At 41.8% G+C, this 21,599-nt stretch overlaps 1 protein-coding gene across 1 annotated transcript in view; it reads left to right on the forward strand.

Annotated features, from left to right (window-relative positions):
* Positions 1-21,599, forward strand: part of man2b2 (mannosidase, alpha, class 2B, member 2) — a 63,904-nt gene that overhangs the window by 21,285 nt on the left and 21,020 nt on the right. The window contains exons 5-10 of the mRNA XM_078411917.1: positions 39-154; positions 2,850-3,027; positions 8,422-8,620; positions 13,092-13,282; positions 15,842-16,028; positions 18,270-18,397. Coding sequence (XP_078268043.1) covers positions 39-154; positions 2,850-3,027; positions 8,422-8,620; positions 13,092-13,282; positions 15,842-16,028; positions 18,270-18,397 — 999 coding nt within the window. The remainder of the gene's footprint in view (positions 1-38; positions 155-2,849; positions 3,028-8,421; positions 8,621-13,091; positions 13,283-15,841; positions 16,029-18,269; positions 18,398-21,599) is intronic.

Below are 21,599 nucleotides of genomic sequence, written 5' to 3' on the forward strand. Positions count from 1 at the left end.
CCTACTTTTCCCTCCCTGCTTTCCCCCCAACCATACAGAAACTTCAGTTTGTGTGGCAAGGTTCTCCATCCTTGGCAGAGCAGCAGGAGATCTTCACTCATACTATGGACCAATACAGCTATTGTGTTCCTGCTTTCCTTCCATTTTCCAACAGGTATGGTGTAACTTTCACTGCGATAATCGAAATGAGCAAGTATGTGGTGTTTAATTAAATATTGCACTGGATAATGAAACAATACTGCCTGTCAAGGAACATTTGATTTCCACATACAGTGGAAATAAAAATGGTGCAATATGGGTTTAACTTTGGTTTTCCTCCCCAGCGCTTCTAAGAAAGCACTGAATAAATTATGCATTGATATCGAGTCTGCAACAGCTAAGCTTTGTCTTGCTATAGAATTCACAGCCAGTAATTTATTTTTGTGATTTATTTGCAATTAAATCTTTGATCCAAAAGCTTTTTTGTTCTATTGAGTCCAAAATAAATGAAACCATAATAGACAAGTCAAAGATGATATTGTAGAAGAAATAAAATCTGAAAACTCAGTTGCCCTATTGGCATTATTCTAACAGCAGCTCAAACTGAGAATTTGTATCCCTGTTAAATGCCTGTAAATCTGAGAATAAGGAGGATATTCAGACTTTGATGGTAGCTTCGTGTCTTGTGGTAGATATTGATACGGTGGAGATTAGCTGCTCCTGCAGATGTTACTATCGGGACAACATATGGTCATAGGGGAAGTTGATGATCTACCAGCAGGTGGCTCCAAATTCCACTGGCTCAGACTTATCAGGCAGATCTCCTTAAGTATGCAGTCTCTGTCAAGGCCTGCCTTCGGCGTGATTATAGACACAAAAAGCTGGATTAACACAGAAGGACAGGCAGCATCTCTGGAGAGAAGAAATGGGTGACGTTTTCGGTCGAGATCCTGAAGAAAGGTTCATTCCTTCTCTCCAAAGATGCTGCCTGTCCTGCTGAGTTACTCCAGCTTTTTGTGTCTATCTTGGTTTAAATCAGCATCTGCAGTTCGTTCCTACACTTTCTGCATGATTATTGCAGGTTATCTGAGAGGCACTCATTCAAAACTGAATGTCCAAGAAGTGCTATCTGTGCACACTTGGGTGCCATTGTGACCACTCAGGGCACAGCCCTAAATTTGGGTGAAGCTTCCAAAGTAATTTTGTGAATGGTTAACTTTGCATTTAATATCCAATGGCATTTAATGGTTGGCTTTCTGACAGAATTTAATGTTGTGGTGATCACAAATATTCTGCTCTTGAAATATTTTCTTGGCAAATGTTTTGTATCCTTCAGCTGAATTCTTCAACAAGGCTTGCACGAAATTCCCACACCTTTGATAGACACAAACTGTTGGAGTAACTCAACAGGATATTTGTGATCATTCCAAAATTAAATCCTGTCAGAAAGCCAATCATTAAATGCCATTGGATACTTACTGCAAGGTTTTGGGTGGCGTATTGGCACGGCGGTAGAGTTGCTGCCTTACAGTGCCAGAAATCCGGGTTCAATCCTGACTATGGGGGCTGTCTGTACGGAGTTTGTATGTTTTCCCTGTGACTACGTGGGTTTTCTCTGGGTGATCTGGTTTCCTCCCACATTCCAAAGACGTGCAGGTTTGTAGGTTAATTGGCTTCTGTAAATTGTCCCTAGTGTGTGGGATAGAACTAGTGTACAGCTGATCGCTGGTCAGCAACGACTCAGTGGGCGGAAGGGTCTGTTTCCATTAAACTAAACCTCCTGCATCATTAAACAAAACTTTGATTTCAGCACACATCTGCAGGTCTTTGTTCCCATATTTTTCCACTTGACTTGTAACCGTTCATGTTGTGATTTATAGAATGCCAATGGAAAATTGTGTCTCCAATTGTATACTTTTTGACTTGATTGTTGCCAAACCATGGGATTCTGCAGTATTGGTTTTAATTGTGCTTTGTTGCGACTGCCGTGCGCTGATTACACAATAAACAGCCATGATACTCATCGCTTATCTAGATATTGCTAAAACTCTCATCTTGTATATTTGTGTGTTTGTGGATAGATTTGTTCCTGAAATACAGCCAAAACGATACATGATAGTGTGACAATTTTAGGCCCCCTTTACTCACCATTGTCTTGCGGTTCTAATGTTTGTTATATTTTAGAAGATTTTCACTTTTTAAACTTCAAAAATCACTTTTTAAAGTTTAAAATATAACTTTTCCATTTTTCCTGGCCGTCAGCCGCATTCGACGTCACAATGGGACCCACCTGAGTGATGGGAGTGGCAGACAATGGGGGGGGGGGGGGCTGTTGAGCCGTTGAGCTGAAACTTTATTAAAAGCGCTTTCCCCCCCCCCCGCTGGGAGGACCGGCGCCCGTCCTGGCGTGCCCCGCGCCTGTCCTTCCTCCCGTGGTGCAGCTCGGTGGCAGAGGGTCAAACAAGATGGCCGTCACTTTCTGCATGATTATTGCAGGTTATCCACCGCTGAGCTGCAGGAGAGGTTTCTGGTCCACGGCTCGCTCTGGCCGCACGGGGCCGATGTGAGTGGCTCCCTCTCCCCTTCCCTGTTCCCCCTCACCAGCCCACGGTCCCGGGAGACACTCCCCGCCTGGCAACGAGTCCAAGGATCGTCAGTTGGGGGAGGGTTGCCGGGCCCACAGGAGAAGTTTGCACCCAACAGGGGTTTCCGTGCTCGCAAGAGAGATTTGGACCCAATGGGTCCACTCTCATCTAGTATAGTTTAACATGTGAAATGTTATGTAGTCTTGTAATTCAGGCGAAGATTAATATTTTACTGTTGATCAATTCAGAGTGAAGGATTATATAACTTTTTTTGCTGTGGTTTAGATCTGGGTTTTATTGGAATGGAATTGCTGTTTTTCCTGACCCACCGAAAGATGGAATTTATCCAAATATGAGTCTCCCAGTGACCAGTCAAACAATTCGAGCCTATGCTGAGACCATGGTAGCAAACATAAAGCAGAGAGCAGCTTGGTTCAAATCCAATCATGTTCTGTGGCCGTGGGTAAGTACTGCAATATATAAGTGAGATGAATGTTATTTCAAAATGCTGAATAATTCATGTGTATTTGGCATGCAGTCAGTTGCATTGTGACTTATTTACAGATTTGGATCAGAATGTTTAATACAATTAAATAAAATGTAACCAGTGAGAAATGTATTTCATTTATGTAATTCTGGTGTGACCATGTCAGTGCTTTGATTTTAATTTGGTTTTGGGACTGAGGTGCAACTGGAAAGGGCAGATTTATTGTTCATCTCATATTATTTTTGAGAAGAGGGTAGGAAGGTGCCTCTTGGAGGCATTGCAGCCCTTCTGGTGGAAGTACTCTCCCACAAGGCTATCGGACAGAGAGTTCAAAGATTTAAGCCCAGCGACAGAGGATTTCTTCAAACAGTATGTGGGTAGCCAACTCTAGGAGGCCATTCAGCCCTTCAAGCCAGCACCGCCATTCATTGTGATCATGGCTGATCGTCCACAATCAATAACCCATGCCTGCCATCTACCCATATCCCTTGATTCCACTAGCCCCTAGAGCTCTATCTACAACTGCAGAAGAACCTCTTTACTCCTATACTGAAATCCTCTTGTTATGCCGTTAGCTTTCTTCACTGCCTGCTGTACCTGCACGCCAACTTTCAGTGAGTGGTGTACAAGCTCACCCAGGTCTTGCTGCACCTCCCCCTTACCTAACCTAACACCATTGAGATATAACCTTTAAGGAACATAAAACGTGCAAGAAAGAACTCAAGCAGGGAATTTCTAAAGGCCAAAAGGGGGCATGAAATGTCCTTAGCAAGTCAGATTAATGACATCCTTTTCATGCATATATTAAAAACAAGAGGGTATCTGGAAAGAAAGTAAGACAATTCAAGAATAAAGGAGGAAATTTAAGCTTCGAATCAGAGAATGCAGGCAAGATACGAAACAATTTTGTTGATGGGCATGGCAAATAATGAGATGTGTGGGGTATGCTGCTATGCTTGGGCAGTTTAAAATCAAGTGGGATGTTGTGTTGGATCTCTTGAAAAGTGTTTGGGGGATAACTCCCCAGGGCCTCTGGGATATATCCCACATTATTGAAAGAGGCAAGAGAGGAGATTGCAAGGGGGCTTGATGAAGATATTTATATCTCTCTAGCCAAGAACCCGGAGGACTAGAAAATAGCCGATGTTGTTCCTTTGTTTCAGATGGGAAGTAGGAAGAGAGCTGTTGGAGAGAACTCTTCACGATATGATTTATTCACATTTAGAGGAAATGGAGATTATTTGGGCCAATGAGCGTGGCTTTGTCCTTAGCAGTTCACATGTCTTTTCCAGCTCGGCAGTTCATGTCCCTTTTCCCTTTTACTCCATCAATCTGAAGAAGGGCCACAACCCGAAACATTGTCTCTCCATCCTCTCCAAAGATGCTGCCTGACATGCTGAGTTCCTTCAGCGTTTTGTTTTGTGGACAAACCTAGATTATGTTCTCTGGAGTGTAAAAGGATGAGGGGAGATCTGATAGAAGTAAATAACGTTATGAGAAGCATCGATAGGATCTTCTTCCCAGGGTGGAAATGCCAAAGACTGAAGTGCAGAGCTTGAAGGTGAGAAAGACAAAGTTTAGGGGAGATGTGAGGAGCAAGTATTTTTTGCACAGAGAGTGCTGGGTGCCTGGAACATACTGCCACAGGTGCTGGTGGAAGTAGATACCTTTGTGGCACATGGCCCTTTTAGATAGGCACATAGATGTGCAGGGAATGGAGGGATTTGGATCACATGCAGACAGAGGTGATTAGTTTAACTTAGGATCATGTTTGGCATTGACACTGTGGATTGAGGACCTGTTCCTATGCTGTACTCTGTTCTAATGAAGGACAGACTACATATTTCTAGGTCAGGATGCTGTCTGGCTTGGAGGAGAACATGCAGTTGCAGGTGTTCCCTGTATTTGCTGCTCTTGTCCACCTTGGTGGTCAGGGGTTGAAAGTTTGGGAGAAGCTGTCAGAGTCATGTTAATGAAGGGCTTCAGAGCATTTTGCAAAAGATATATGCTGCAGCCACTGTGTGCAGAATATGGAGGGAGAGAGTGTTCAGGATGTTTGGTGGGTTTGTCAACCAAGTTTGCTGCTTGATCCTGCCCAGTGTTGAGCTTTTTATGCCATATTAGTACCATACCTATCCAGATCACTGGAGAGTAGAGTGTGCTTTATAAGTGGTGGAAAGGCCTGGGGGTGTCGGGGGGTTGGGGGGGGGGGGGGGGGGGTCATTCACTGAAGGATGCGCAGCTTTTGATGTGCACTTGCACCCATTGTATTTATCTAGCTGCCCCAGTTAAATGACCTCCAGGATATTGTTGGTGGGGAGCCATAAACGATTATTGCTTTTGATTGCTAAGTTCAGTTTAGTTTATTGTCACGTGTACCGAGATACAGTGAAAAGCTTTTGTTGCTCGATATCTAGTCAGCAGAAAGATAATACAAAATTACAATTGAGCCATTTACAGTGTCTAGCTAGATGCATGATAAGGGAAGAACGTTTAGTGCAAGGTAAAGCCAGCAAAGTCTAATCAAAGATAGTCCAATGGTCACCAATGAGGTAGATAGTAGTCCAGCACTGCTCTCTGGTTGCGGTAGGATGATTCAGTTGTCTGATAACAGCTGGGAAGAAACTGTCCCTGAATCTGGAGGTGTGCGTTTTCACACTTCTATACCTTTTGCTTAATGGGAGAGGGGAGAAGAGGGAGTGGCCAGGATATGACTCGTTCTTGATTATGCTGCTGGCCTTGCCGAGGCCTTGCCTTGCTAAGGACAGGTGGTTTGACTCTGCCTTGTTGGACGTGACTGCCACTCTCCACTTTGTCAGCCTGCACCCAAATGTTGTCCAAGACCTTCCTGCATGCAGGCATGTGGTGTCTCATTCGGTGAGGAGTTGTGAAATGAATTGAACGTGGTGCAGTTATCAGCGAGCATCCCCACTTCTGACCTTGCGATGGAAGGAAGGTCGTTGAAGTAACTGAAGAAGAGTAATTCTTCCCTTTTCCACCCAACTCTAATTTCTGTCGTCTGGTTTCCACTTTCTCGGTGTTAAGCAGTCATTCTCAGAAATGTTATGTTGACATTTTCAACTTTGAATCACTCAATTGTTGAAACAGTGTCTGACAAAACATGATGAGTTGTGACTTCCGCTCACTAAATGTCAGAAAACTGAGCGAGGCTGTTTTGGCTCCTATCAAGTCCTTTACACCTACAGTGTGACTCTTCTGTCAGCCAAGCTGTCACCTCTAGTTTAAGTCCAGTAGAGAAACGTTGGTGTAATACATGGTTTGAGTTCAACTTCAACGTCTTCATTGATCTATTTTTTCCAAGAGCATACCAGACGATACGATACAACTTTATTTATCCCGGAGCGAAATTGGTCTGCCAATCAAGATACAGTTACAAGGCATTGAAAGTTTCGTGCATTATAATAATAACAAAATTTAACTGACCAGTATTGCACAGCAAATATGTAACAAACATGAAATTAAATTATTGAGTGGAAAAAGTCCAGGATGTGCAAAGATGGGGGTCTTGGAGTCCTTCTACCCACGACAGAAGGGGGAGGAGTTGTACAGTTTGATAGCCACGGGGAAAAATTATCTCCTATGGTGTTCCTGTGTTGCACCTTTCCATAGCCAAGAGATTTTCAACGTCTCCTTGACTCTCCTTTCACTGCACGTAAAACGTAAAATTATTCTTTGGTCACTTTCCAGCCTCTGTCTATTCCTCCATCGTTACCTTTGGCTACTTGGCTCCATCTGTCCCTTTACTTCTCTTTCCTCTCCCTATAATCGGGCAACCATTTCCTGCTGCCTTCAGCCCTCCCCCAGCTGGCTCCATGAGTCCATCATCTCCCTCTTCATCCCGTTCCACCCAAAATGTTGATGATGCCTTTGACTTCACGGATGCTGCCACGGATGCTAACACAGAGTTCCCGTAGTAGTTCATATTTTGCTCTTGGTAAGCCAATGGTCAACCATTGCAAACGGCATCTCTAACCCATGACCGCCACAACCACCTATGTCCGTTGCCCATCTTTGCCATCTCATTTGTGTGCTGGTACATTCCTCCCCAACTTATTAACAATGGTGGGGCCTGGATCGCACTACCAGGGTCGGCGGTGGAGGCTGATACGGCAGTGGTGTTTAACAGGCTTTTAGATAGGCGCATGTAAGCACAGTGAATAGAGGGATATGGATCATGTACAGGCAGAAGAGATCAGTTTAATTTGGCATCATGTTTGGCACAAACATTGTGGGCCGAAGGGCCTCTTCTTGTGCTGTACTGTGATATGATCTATGTTAATACAATGTATGTACAGACTGCACACACGGATGAGTGTCTGGGCGACCGGCAGGATGGCTTTGCGGGTTGCTGTAGGGCTGCTGCTCTGTGGGAACTTGGTGTGTGGCCGCCATTCCGGCTTACGAACCATCCAAGTTACAAACAGTTTGCAGGAACAGAGTCCTGTCACATCTGGCTGAGGAGGACTTGCATGTGAAATTCAAAGTCGTCATCTTCCATGGTTCTATATTAATAATCTCCTGCAGTTATATGTTCTCGCATGCACCTTTAGCCCACTGCTTCTGGCTTATGCTTTTATATTCTCACCCCCAACAGTCGTTCCTTCCGCTACTATGGCCTCACCTTTGCAACTGCCATCCCAACCTTTCACCACCTACCTTATGGAGGGTTTTCTTGAAAGCTTACTCATTGGCTTTGTATTTCCTACTCATCTACATTAACATCACAACAGCAATCCCACTTGCTCCTTCAGCTGTAAAAAATTGAAGTCATAGTCATACAGCACAGAAACAGGATCTTTGGTCCAACTCATCCATGCCAAACTAATTGCCCTATCTAAGATAGTCCCCTTTATCCACATTTGGTCCTTATCCCTCTAAACCTTTCCCATGCATGTACTTGCCCAAATGTCTATTAAATATTGTTATTGTTCCTTCCTTCTCTACCTCCTCTGGCAGCTCATTCAACATACCCACCACCCTCGGTGAAAAAATGTTGCTCGTCAGGTTCCGATTAAATCTTTCCTCTTTCACCTTAAACCTATATCCTTTAGATCTTGATTCCACATATCCTGGAAAAAGACTCTGAGCGTTCACCCTATTTATTCCCCTTATGGTTTTATGCACACCTCTGTAAGATAAGTTTGTAAGATCACCCTTCAGCCTCCTGCACTCCAAGGAATAAAATCCTAGTCTGCCCATCCTCACCCTGCAGCTCAGTCCCTCAGCTCCTGCCAACATCCTCGGAAATCTTCTCCACACCTAGTCCTGTTTAGGTTGCTACTTCATCAAATGATGCTGTCAGTTTATGTGAGACCACTTATTTTTTCTTTGCCTTTGTTTTGATTGCAGGGCTGTGACAAGCAGTTTTTTAATGCTTCCGTGCAATTTGAGAATATGGATCCATTAATGGATTATGTCAACCAACATAGACGTGAATTTGGAGTTACAGTACAATATGCAACATTGAGTGAATATTTTCAGGCAGTTCACAATGCAAACCTGACTTGGGACACCCGAAAGAGTTGTGACTTTCTTCCTTACTCATCTGGTACAAATATTGGAGGAAACAAACTATTTTTTATGTCTATATGTAATAACTCTTTTTATCGTGGAGAATCAGATAACATATCAAATGTAGCAAGGAGGAATCTTAGCAATTTAATATAAAGTGCTGGAGTAACTCAGTGGATCAGGCAGTGACTCTAGTGAACATGGATAGGTGGCCTTTTGGATCGGGACCCTTCTTCAGATTATGTCTGTATTTTACTACTCTACTGTGAAATCTCCTCAATGTGTGCCTGCTTTGAACAAGTTCTCTCTCCAACAGGAGTTTCACAGCCCCTCTCCCCCTCGATGATACCTGCAAGCTGCAGAAGGGACCCAAAATGTTGCCTATCCATGTTCTCCAGATTTGCTGCCTGACCTGCTGAGACATTGTGTCTTTTTATTAACCAGCACCTGCAGTTCCTTGTGTTTACAATCTATGCTGGATCATTTAATCATTTAAAGAATATCTGGGTGAATGTGAGGTGACAAAATTGTCTGGGTTAATCTGCAAGATTTCTCTGCAACCTAAAAGTCTGGCTCTTTAAAAACTTCCAGCTTTTAAACTCATTGTGCAAAATGATTAAACTTAGTTAAGATAATTTAAGATTTTTTTTTGTTATTTTAAACCGATTCTAACGCAAGGAAAATCTTTAAAAGGGGTTAGTACTTCTTACTTTTCATATGGTAAAAATTTAAGAACTGGATCAAAGGCAGGAGTTAGTCATTGGCCAATCGAACCGACTCGACTCCTGATAATATTGGTTTATTATGCACTTACTACTTTCTTGTGAGATCCTCAGATCGTCAATTCCCGAAAGAATCCATTCAATTTTTTTCTCCTAAGTGATTGAGTAACCCCCTACCCTTTATGGTAGAAGATCTGAAGAATAATAACCCCCTTAAAAAAGAAATGTATTTTAATCTCAGTCTAAGTAACGTTTTCCTTATTTAAGGCAATATCCCCAGTTCAAGCCTCTCCACCTGGGAGTAACAGCCTCTCAGCCCTTGCCCTGTAATTCGATCTCAGACTCTTGTATGTTTTAGGTTAACCCTCCCATCCAAGTAATCAATCTACTCCAAAGACGTACAGGTATGTAGGTTAATTAGCTGGGCAAATGTAAAAATTGTCCCTAGGGTGTAGGATAGTGTTAATGTGCGGGGATCGCTGGGCGGCGCGGACCCGTTGGGCCGAAAGGCCTGTTTCTGCGCTGTATCTCTAAATTTAAATCTAAATCTAAAAAAAAACCACACTACACTGATTCTTGTTATAGAGAATTGCAAAATATTTTAAATATTATAGAAATGGTCATCTATTAGAAAAATACTCAAGGCAGTGACAATAGTCGCTTGTTTTTCAGGATTATCATTGGAAGGTCATTTCAGGGGCTTTTCACACCAGTCAGTAATGTGCTTAGTTTACTGTAAACACTTGCAATAACTAGAAAGAGTTATTCCAGACATAGACGCAAAAAGCTGGAGTAACTCAACGGATCAGGCAGCATCTCTGGAGAAATGGAATAGGTGATGTTTCGGGTCAAGACCTTTCTTCAGATGCTGAGTTACTCCACGATTTTGTGTCTATCTTCGGTTTAAACCAGCATCTGCTGTTCCTTCCTACAGAAGAGTTATTCTGAGCTTTCTTGCTGTGTGATGCTGTTGCTGAACCCTGCTATTTCCTGCAGAGGGAGCTGTTGTGCCCTCAGCACCAGCAATCTGTAACAGCGTGAACTAAGTTGTGAGAAATGTTTCATTTCTGCCTTGCAAAGGAAACACATTGTGAGACTAATTAGTGGATGCAGAAATATTATGCTATGATTTATTGGGGAATAATTTTTAATTTACTCAAGTCAGTTAATTATTTTGTCTATTTTTTTTTGTCCCAAGTGACTGAATAATCCTTGGTCTTTATGGCAGAAAATAAGAAGAATTGCAAACGTCTAAATAAAGAAATTTCTTTTCATCTCAGCCCTAAATAACTTTTTCCTTATTGTAAGACGATATCCCCCAGTAAACTGAAGAAGTGTCCTGACCCCAAACGTCACCAATCCATGTTCTCGAGGGATGCTGCCTGACCCATTGAGTTACTCCAGCATTTTGTATTTTCTTTTTTGGTTACGTTTTTGTTTTGTAATTTGAAGAGGACTGCTCCAGACTATCTGTGAAGTGGAGGCATAAATATTTTTCATAGCAACCCATGTTTTTGAGATGGGACGAATGTTATTGTCATCCATGAAAATAACGAATTAACGTGAAATTTCAGGGGGTTGCGCAAAGTGCATAGAGGGCTTGTTGGGATCAGGAAGGGATTGTGGTGTGAGGGTGATTATTTGTATTATTTGTGTGAGGGTGATTATTTGTGGTGTCCCATTGTGATTGACTGTATTTGGGTTGTAGATAATTTGTGCTACCAAACGCTGTTTTGACCAATTAGTCTTCCTGACTAATGGCCTGAAAGCAGTCAATGTAATCCACAGTTCAAACATATAATCCATCAAAATCCATCACAGGTGCTGACTCTGTGGTGCTTCTACATTCTTGCCGTGACCACGTCACAAAGACGTGCGGTATCATAGACTAATTGGCTTCTGTAAAATTGCCCCTAGTGTGTTGGGAGTGGATGAGAAAGTGGGATAACATCGAACTAGTGTACATGGGTGATCGATGGTCTGCATGGGCTCAGTGAGCAGAAGGACCATGCTGTATCTTTTAATCAATCAATCTGCAAAAACAGTCCCTATTTTTACACATTTTTCATGAAATATGTGTTGCTGGTGGTGTGAAGATTTGAAATATTGTGATGAGTTTTGAGATATATGAAGGTCTGAGTTATTGTACTCTGCATCATTGAGCGCCATCTGCTCCAGTTAATGTCAAATTGTCCACTTTGGGATGAGTTTATTATTGTCACGTGCATGGGATACAGTGAAAAACTTTGTCCTAGATGCTAACCAGTCAAATCTTACTCTACATGAGTACAATCAACACATACACAAGTGCAGAAGGGAGTGCAAAGAGAAAAAACAGTGCAAAGAGTGCAGAATATAGTGTTACAACTACAGAGAAAGTACAGGTTAAAAAAACAAGTGCAAGGGCTACAATGAGGTAGGTTAAGAGATCAGGACTACACTCTTGGTTTTTGAGAGTTCTGTTCAATAGTCTGATAAAGCAGAGAAGACGCTGTACCTTAATCTAGTGGTACTTGCTATCTAGCTTTTGTATCTTGCCTGATGGGAAAGGGGAGAAGATGGAATGACCAAGGTCCTTGAATATGTTGGCTGCCTTCCTGAGGCAGAGTGGAGTGAGTCAGAGATTGAGTCGATGGGGAGGGAAGGCTGGTTGGTGTGATGGATTCACAACTATGGACAGAGCAGTTGCCAAACCAAGTTAATTAACCTTAATTGGTTAAGCATTCACTTTTCTAAACGTTAACATTCTTGCTCTTTACTATTTCATGGATTGATTTCCCACTGTGGTTCAAAGTACATAGTTGTTGCAGTTATGAAAACAGCTACTCTGTCCTCTGGAGGAAGTGGGGATTATTAGAATGCAGTCCTCATTCAGTGTAGTATTTGTCCAACAGATATACAAACTCCAGCAATGGGAAGGATGTAAAATTGTAACTTTGCTGAATGTTAATTTTCTTTTTGCTTCTCATTGACACACACAGAAGACTTGTTAGTGTAATGTAATGACCAGATATTCCATACAATTAAAGATTAAACAAGACCAGGATTATCTGATTATATTTCACGTTTCCATTTGAATGGAAGGAGGCTATTTTGACCCATCGAGTCATGGGGCAGTTACATTCTTCGACATATTTCCTTGTAACCTATTTCCCCCACATTCTTATTAACTCCTCCCAGATTCTATCTCAAGGAATAATTTACAGCAGCCAACTAACCGGTCAACCCATACAGTGCTTTAGGACGTGGGAGGAAAACAGAGGATCTGGGGGAAACACACAGTCACAGGGAGAACATACAATCTTCAAACAGACAGCACCAGTGTTCAGGATTAAACCTCCATTATGCTCTATCTCTACTTGTAGATAATCCTATAATCAAAACAGCAAATAAATTTGGCTTGAGTCAACCCAACATCAATATGTTGGCCCCAAGAGTTGTCTTCCTTGACCCACTTGAAAATACATGATTTTTTTTCTTGAGATAAGTATATGATACTTGTTATTCCCGAGTTTACTTGCTTCCTGTGAATAAGTGGGTTGTTTCTCCTCATTCGCACTGTATGAAAGAACTAAGATTGTTACCATTTGCCGAACATAGTGTGTTACAGCAGAAATAATGCACCACCCTGAACATTTTGTTTTCGTAATTACATTTTTATTTGTCAATTGATACACATTATCAATGAATTCGTTCCATGTTGTAAATTCAAACTTTACAAGAAAGCATGTACATATTTTTACTGACAATGGATAATGTTGACATATTTTACCTGTCTGATTTCAGAGCCATTTCAAGCCTGGACTGGATTTTATGCCTCTCGGAACATACTTAAAGGAATGGCCCGGAGTGCAAATTCGTTCCTTTATGCTTGCGAATCTCTTTTCACTTTGTATCTCTTGAGATACCCATTGGGATCTATTGATAAATTTTGGGCACTTCAGAAAATCCAGCAACTGAGGTGGGCAGTATCAGAGGTACAGTATTATTAAAGTATTATCTTGGGCTGGTCGGTACAGACTCGGTGGGCCGAAGGGCCTGTTTCTGCACTGCATCTCTAAACTAAACTAAACTTATAGCAAGCTGTGAGGCAGAAGCTCAGCCAAAATCAAACATACAGATTGTGCATTATTGTAACTTATTTTAAAAGCAGGACTCAACCTGCATTTGCTACTATTTGTGTATCTAGCAAGTGGCACAGTAGTAGATAAGAAAATAACTGCAGATGCTGGTACAAATCGATTTATTCACAAAATGCTGGAGTAACTCAGCAGGTCAGGCAGCATCTCGGGAGAGAAGGAATGGGTGACGTTTCGGGTCGAGACCCTTCTTCAGACTGATGTCGGGGGTGGGTAGTAGATTTGCTGCCTTACAGCGCCAGAGAGCCGGGTACCATCCTGACTGTGACCACGTAGATTTTCTCCAGGTGCTCCAGTTTCCTCCCACATACCAAAGACGCGTGTTTGTTGGTTAATTGGCTTCTGTGAATTGTAAATTGTCCCTAGTGTGTAGGATAGTGCTAGTGTGTACGGGGTGATCGCTGGTCGGTGTGGACTCGGTGAGCCGGTGGGGTCTGTTTCCACATTGTATCTTTAGTCTAAAGTCTAATGATTGAATTATCACCTCAGTAATTTTTTTCATTGGCTATCAAGAGGGACATATTTCATATGACCAAAATTAGATATGTTTTATAAAAGAGATTGATGGGAAGTAATGACTCGTGGAACTGCAGGCTCTGGAATCTGGAGCAGAAGACAAAGTGCTGGAGGAACTCAGCAGGTCAGGCAGAATCTATGGAGGGAATGAACAGACTACATTTTAGGTCGGAACCCTTCTTCAAACTCAAATCAATCACACCGGCATTCCCAATGATGGAAAATAACGTGAATCGTGATCATTTGGGAATGCTAAGTTTTCTTAAGGAATATGGAAGACTGGGAAAATGTGCCAGTGCTTCAAAGAAAATTTCTGTGTGAAGCATCGTCAGAGCCATAGAGCATGGAAACATGTCCTTTGGCCCAATTTACCCATGCCAATCGAAATGTCCCATCTATGCTAGTCCCACCTTCCCGCGTTTGGCCCATATCTTTCGAAACCTTTCCAATCCATGTACCTGTCCAAATGTCTTTTAAACAATACAATACAAATGTTGTTTTAATGCCATGTAACTGTTACACTTGCCTGTTTTCACAAAACTACTGTAATTATATAGTGTAGATGCTCTCAAATGATAGCATAGAAGATAATGGGTGCTTAGTTAATTATTAGGTGCTAATTAAATTCAAATTCAATTCAATACATTCAAATGACTTGTGTCATTTGTAAACTTATGGTACTTTGCTACCATCTTTTAACTGTAATTTTTTTGAAAATGCATTGATGTGTGTTTGAACAAAGGGGGGCCATTGGGGACTACATGGAATACTTTGTGACTTTGTTGGTGCCCTATATGTGGCAACTCTTTGCATATTTGTGTACATATACTTGTGTATGCAAAACAAAGAATCTCATTGTGACATGCCACATGTGACAATAAAGTATTCATTTCATTTTAAGTGAAAACAATGATGTTATAAGATTATTATAATTTCATTTTCAACAAGTCAAACTGCGCAATCTGAATGCTCAAAGTTATGATAGATTCACTGATCGTGGGATTCAGTACTTGGCCAAGCAATGCACAAGTGAATCACCGAATATTGGGAAGTGTCTTGCAGGCTCGGGGGTGTTAGTATTGTACTGAACATCCTGAAGTAGCTGAGTCTAAGATCATATGAAAGCTGATTATCATGGCTGATCTCTGCCTCCTAATCCCATTTTTCTGCCTTTTCCCCATTACCCTTGACACCAGTTCTAATCAAGAATTTGCCTATCTCTGCCCTTAAAAATATCCACTGACTTGGCCTCCACAGCCCTCTGTGGCAATGAGTTCCACAGATTAACTACCCTCTGACAAGACGTTCCTCCTTGTTGTGGTCAACTGCTTAGAGCTGCAAGGGTTGAATGTACAGGACTGTTGAATGTACAGGGTTGAATGTACATCTCAGTTGAGGCACTCCCGTTTCTCATTAAAACAGCAAATATCAGAGATTATAAACACTGAAATATTGAAAAATTATAAATGCCTACCTGCGTTTGGCCCATATCCCTCTAAACACGTCCTATCCATGTACCTGTCTAAATGTGTTTCTTAAACGTTGCAATAGTACCTGCCTCAAATCCCTCCTCTGGCAGCTTGTTCCATACACCCACCACCCTTTGTTCTTAGTCACCAATTGGTGGCGAAGAACAAAGTGGAACTTTTACAATTTAACACTTGCATTAACAAGTTTACAGAATATTATCACACATTTAGCCGCAGGTTTAAGATGCTGACTTGAGGTGAAAATATGTGCCATTCAGTGGCAGTGCCTTGTGATGTGTGCTTAATTGTAGAATTTCCCAACATAAAATTTTTTAAATGGTAAATGGTATATTTTTCATTAAAAATCATATTGCTGTTTTATTTAATCGAAATGTAACCACTTCTACACTAGGTACAACATCATGATGGTATAACTGGGACAGAATCACCCAAAGTGAGAGAAATGTACAAGGATCACCTATTGCGTGGGATGAGTGCTGTGAAATTATTAATGGCCGCCATTTTGCAAGAAACACTTAATGGTGGAAAGAATAAAGTCGATTATCCACTTCCTTACAGTCAAGACACCAGAAATAGAGGTATGAGTGGTTCCATAAATAAGAAAAAAAGTTTCCCTGAATGTTTACTATAGTTTTACATTTTTAGTGGGCAGAAGTATTCAGTGTTAACTGGGTAAAATAAAACATGAACAAATATGCCAAGGAAGCTGACGGAAGGGTCTCGACCCAAAACATCACCTATTCCTTGTCTCCAGAGATGCTGTCTGACCTGCTGATCTGTCTGACCATCAATTTGTGTCTACCTTCGGTACAAACAGTTGTTTTTGATTCAAAATTATCGGCATAGTGAGAAAATATACAGTGCATTCAAAAAGTATTCAGACCCCTTCACTTTTCCACATTTTGCGATGTTACAGCCTTATTTTAAAATGGATTAAACTTTTTTTTAATCATCCATCTACACAGAATACCCCATAATAAAAAGGCGAAAACAGGTGTTTAGAAATTTTTGCAAAATAATTAAAAAGAAATAACTGAAATATCGCATTTACATAACTATTCAGAACCTTTGCTATGACAATCAAAATTGAGCTTATGTTCATCCTGTTTCCTTTGATTATCCTTGAGATGTTTCTACAACTTGATTGGAATCCACCAGAGGTAAATTAAATTGATTGGACATGATTTGGAAAGGCATGCACCTGTCCATATAAGGTCCCACAGTTGACAATGCATGTCAGAGCAAAAACCAAGCCATTAAGATGAAGGAATTGTCCTTAGATCTCCGAGACAGGATTGTGTCGAGGCACAGATCTGGGGAAGGGTATAAAACAATTTCTGCAGCATTGCAGGTCCGGAAGAGCTCAGTGGTCTCCGTCATTCTTAAATGGAAGAACTTTGGAACCACCAGGACTCTTCATAGAGCTGGCCGCCCGGCCAAACTGAGCAATCGGGAGAGAAGGGCCTTGGTCAGGGAGGTGACCAAGAACCCGATGGTCACTCTGGCAGAGCTCCAGAGTTCCTCTGTAAAGATGGGAGAACCTTCCAGAAGGACAACAATATCTGCAGTACTTCACCAATCAGGCCTTTATGGTAGAGTGACCAGACGGAAGCCACTCCTCGGTAAAAGACACCTGACAGCCCGCTTGGAGTTTGCCAAAAGGCACCTAAAGGACTTTCAGACCATGAGAAACAAGATTCTCTGGTCTGATGAAACCAAGATTGAACTCTTTGGCCTGAATGCCAAGCGGCACCGCTCATCACCTGGCCAATACCATACCTACGATGAAGCATGGTGGTGGCAGCATCATGCTGTGGGGATGTTTTTCAGCAGCAGGAACTGGGAGACTAGTCAGGATCGAGGGAAAGATGAACAGAGTAAAGTACAGAGAGATCCTTGATGAAAACCTGCTCCAGAGCATTCTGGACCTCAAACTGGGGCGGAGGTTCACCTTCCAACAGGACAATGACCCTAAGCACACAGCCAAGGCAACACAGGAGTGGCTTCATGACAAGTCTGTGAATGTCCTTGCGTGGCCCAGCCAGAGCCTGGACTTGAACCCGATCGAACATCTCTGGAGGGACCTGAAAATAGCTGTGCATCGATGCTCCCCACCCAACCTGACAGAGCTTGAGAGGATCTGCAGAGAAGAATGGGAGAAATTACCCAAATACAGGTGTGCCATGCTTGCAGCGTCATACCCAAAAAGACTGGAGGCTGTAATCGCTGCCAAAGGTGCCTCAACAAAGTACTGAATAAAGGGTCTGAATACTTATGTAAATGTGATATTTCAGTTATTACTTTTTAATTTGCAAAAATTTCTAAACACCAGTTTTTGCTTTTTTATTATGGGGTATTGTGTGTAGATCGATGATAAAAAAAAGAATTTAATCCATTTTAAAGTAAGGCTTTAACGTAACAAAATATGGAAAAGTGAAGTGGTCTGAATACTTCTGAATGCACTGTATATACATGGTAAACATAATGATAACTTTATTATCACACAACTTGGTTCATGTTGGTAATTTTTGAAAATAATTGTTGATAATTAATCAACATTTAGCTCCAACACTCCAAAGACGTACAGTTTTGTTGGTCAGTTTGCTTGGTAAATGTGAAGATTCTCCCTAGAGTGTGTAGGATTGTGGTAATGTGCGGGGATCGCTGGTCGGCGAGAACTCGGTGGGCCGAAGGTCCTGTTTCCGCGCTGTAGCTCCAGAACTAAAACTAAAATTTAATCTGTAAAGAACAACATTCAATAGCCATGTTCACACTGGTTCTGAAAGTCTGACTCGTTCTTTGTTTTCCTTTCCTGAAAGAGGATGACTCTTTACAGATCACAGTTTACAATCCCCTTGGATGGAACATCACAACAGTTATTAATGTCACTGTTGCTTATTCAATGGTCAGCGTGTATGACAGCTTGGGAAATGCTGTACCATCGCAGGTACTTAACATTTTTGTTAGGAGCATTGATGTGTGATTCCAACTAGTAATCTCGTAAATACACAAAACCTCTGATAAATTAGGTTCATATTTCTATTGTGTAAATCCTGAGAGAAATCTGCACCAGAAATTGCATTTTAATGTGTATTCCATCTCAGAAAGTATGATCCTTTGTTTTCCATTCACGCAAGTAAAATCCTTGAGTCACATTGACGGAAGTGGCACTCCTACGACTGAGTCACATGAAAGTGTGTCAAGCTCCACTTCATGATCTGAGCACATCATCTCAGTCGTGGTTGAACTGCTTTAAGGGCTGTAATACTGGTGCGATTTTGCATGCCTGATTTGATATAAAGAACAGCATGGCACTGTTTGAAGCAATTAAGGAATGTTTTCCTGGTATCTTGGCCAACATTTAACTCTCAACCAATACCGACAAGCAGCAGTAAACTGGTCATTTGTTTCAGAGCTGCTGTTAATAGGACCTTGAAACTCAAGCAGATAATATTTCGTTTAGAGATAGAGCATGGAAACAGGCCCTTTGGTCCACCGACCATCGATCACCCGTTACCACTTGTTCTCTTTTATCTCACATTCTCATCCAGTCTCTACGCATTTGGGGTAATTTTATTCAGGCCATTTAACCAACAAGCCCACAGGCCTTTGAGGTGTGGAAGGAAACTGGAGCACCCGGAGGAAACCCACGCGGTCAAAGCGAGAATGTGCAAGCTCAACACGTACAGCATCTGAGGTCAGGATTGGACTCATGTGCTGCCCCAATGCTGGAACGACTTAGCAGGTCAGGCAGCAGCAGTTTTCATTCAAAGAGAAGGCAGGGAGTGTAGGACAAAGGAGTTTCTTTGTAAAGCTGAGTTGACATTGGCTTAATGGGGGCAGGAATCTGCAGATTAAGCTTGGTCCACAAAATGATTTGTTCATGGTGAGATGGAGAGATCTGCCTAGCAGGCTGGTGTTATGTTTGTAAGATAGTAGGAACTTGCTATGTGTGAATTGGCTATGTATTTGTCTTGCCATTTTCATTCAGCATAAGATGCTTTGGCATGCCATGAAACCTAGCAAATAATGAAAGACCTAGATAGAATGGATATGGAGAGGATGTTTCTACTAGTGGGAGAGTCTCGAACCAGAGGGCACAGCCTCATAATAAAAGGACATACCTTTCAGAATTGAGATGACGAGAAATTTCTTTAACCAGAGGGTGGTGAATCTATGGAATTCGTTGCCATAAACAGCTATGTCATAGGGTCTCAGCCCTTCAGCCCAACTTGACCACACTGGCCAACAAGTCCCATCTACACTGGTCCCACCTACCTGCATTTGGCCCATATTCCTCTAAACCTGTCCTATCCATGTACCTGTGTAAATTTTTCTTAAACATTGCAATAGTTCCTGCCTTAACTACCTTCTCTGGAAGCTCGTTCCATACACCCTCCACACTTTGTGTAAAAAAAAAAGTTGCCCCCAGTTTCCTATACTCTGGGCAAGAGACTCTGCGTGTCTACCCGATCTATTCCTCTCATGATTTTATACAGCTTTATAAGATCACCCTTCATCTTCCTGCGCTCCATGGAATAGAGTCCTAGCCTGCTCATCCTCTCCCTACAGCTCAGGCCCTCGAGTCCTGGCAACATCCTCGTAAATCATCTCTGCACCCTTTCCAGCTTGACAACATCAGGTCAAGTCATCGGATATTTCTAAAGTGGAAATTGACAGGTTCTTGATTAGTATGGACAACAAAGATTACAAGGAGAAGGCAGGAGAATGGGTTTGAGAGGGAAAAATGATCGAATGGCGGAGCAGACTCGATAGCACAAATGATCTAATTCTGTTCCGATGTCTTATGATCTTATGTAAATATGAAATTAGTCACATTACTGGAACCTTGTCCTTTTCTCCTTTAACATTCATAATATATTAGACAATAGGTGCAGGAGTAGGCCATTCGGCCCTTCGAGCCAGCACCACCATTCAATGTGATCATGGCTGATCATTCTCAATCAGTACCCCGTCCCTGCCTTCTCCCCATACCCCCTGACTCCGCTATCCTTAAGAGCTCTATCTAGCTCTCTCTTGAATGCATTCAGAGATCTGGCCTCCACTGCCTTCTGAAGCAGAGAATTCCACAGATTTACAACTCTCTGACTGAAAAGGTTTTTCCTCATCTCCGTTCGAAACATTCTTGGGATTGAACATATGTTGGCATAAGATGCCTAAAATACATCATGTAAAGTTTGAGAGCTGATATTAATTGGCTTAGTGCCTTAACCTGTTAAATGAGAATGTGTTGAATGGAACAATAGAATGTTACCCTGCAATCCAGCAGGATTTTATTCTCCAAGCCAGGATAATTTTGTTGCAGTTTATTAGTTCAATTGGCCCTTGGAAATTTGGAGGTTTTGCTTCTGGTCCACTGTTTCTGTCTGCTGCAATTGCTTTGTAAGACTACGAACTATCCTGGTAGATAATAAAGTTCCATATATGATATAGATGTGATCCAGTTCCACTGACAGGGTCACAATATTCACACTTTCCTCACTGGTGGTTTAAAAATTTGGAAAGTACCTTGTGGAGAAAGGATTATTCCTCAAACTAAAATAAAATCCATTGGGTAAAATGCCAGTTTGTCTCCTTTTGAATATAAGCCTTTGAATGCTACTCTATTAACCACATATTTCCATCTTGATTTTGAAAAGCTTATGTACTATAAAACCGTACACCATGGAAGCACTTTGACCCCAAACTTTGCCCGTGCTAAAATCAAGGATAGATCTGGAGTCAACATCAGCAATGACATGGTTCTCATGCAACAGTGGTTACATTAATGGTTCAGTAATTCAGAAACCTACATCAATGATCCAAAGAAATTAGTTCCATTCGCAATATGGCAGCTGTGAATGTCAATCTAAATAATTAAAATAAATCTGGAATGAAACCGATGGGACTCTCCTCTCCTTGCCCAGTTTGTGACTCCAGACCCACGGCAATGGCTGACTCTTGAATACTCTCTGAAACAACTTGAACTGCTGTAAAAAGCAGTAAGGATGTTCGATAAATACTTCTCGTGTCAACGATGTCCACAACCTGCCCCTGTCGTGTCGGGAGTGGATGAGAAAGTGGATTACATAGAAATAGTGTGTGAATGGGTGATTGATGGTCGGCGTGGACTCTGTGGGTTGTAGGAC

Source organism: Rhinoraja longicauda, chromosome 1, assembly GCF_053455715.1.
Source record: "Rhinoraja longicauda isolate Sanriku21f chromosome 1, sRhiLon1.1, whole genome shotgun sequence".
NCBI lineage: Eukaryota > Metazoa > Chordata > Chondrichthyes > Rajiformes > Arhynchobatidae > Rhinoraja > Rhinoraja longicauda.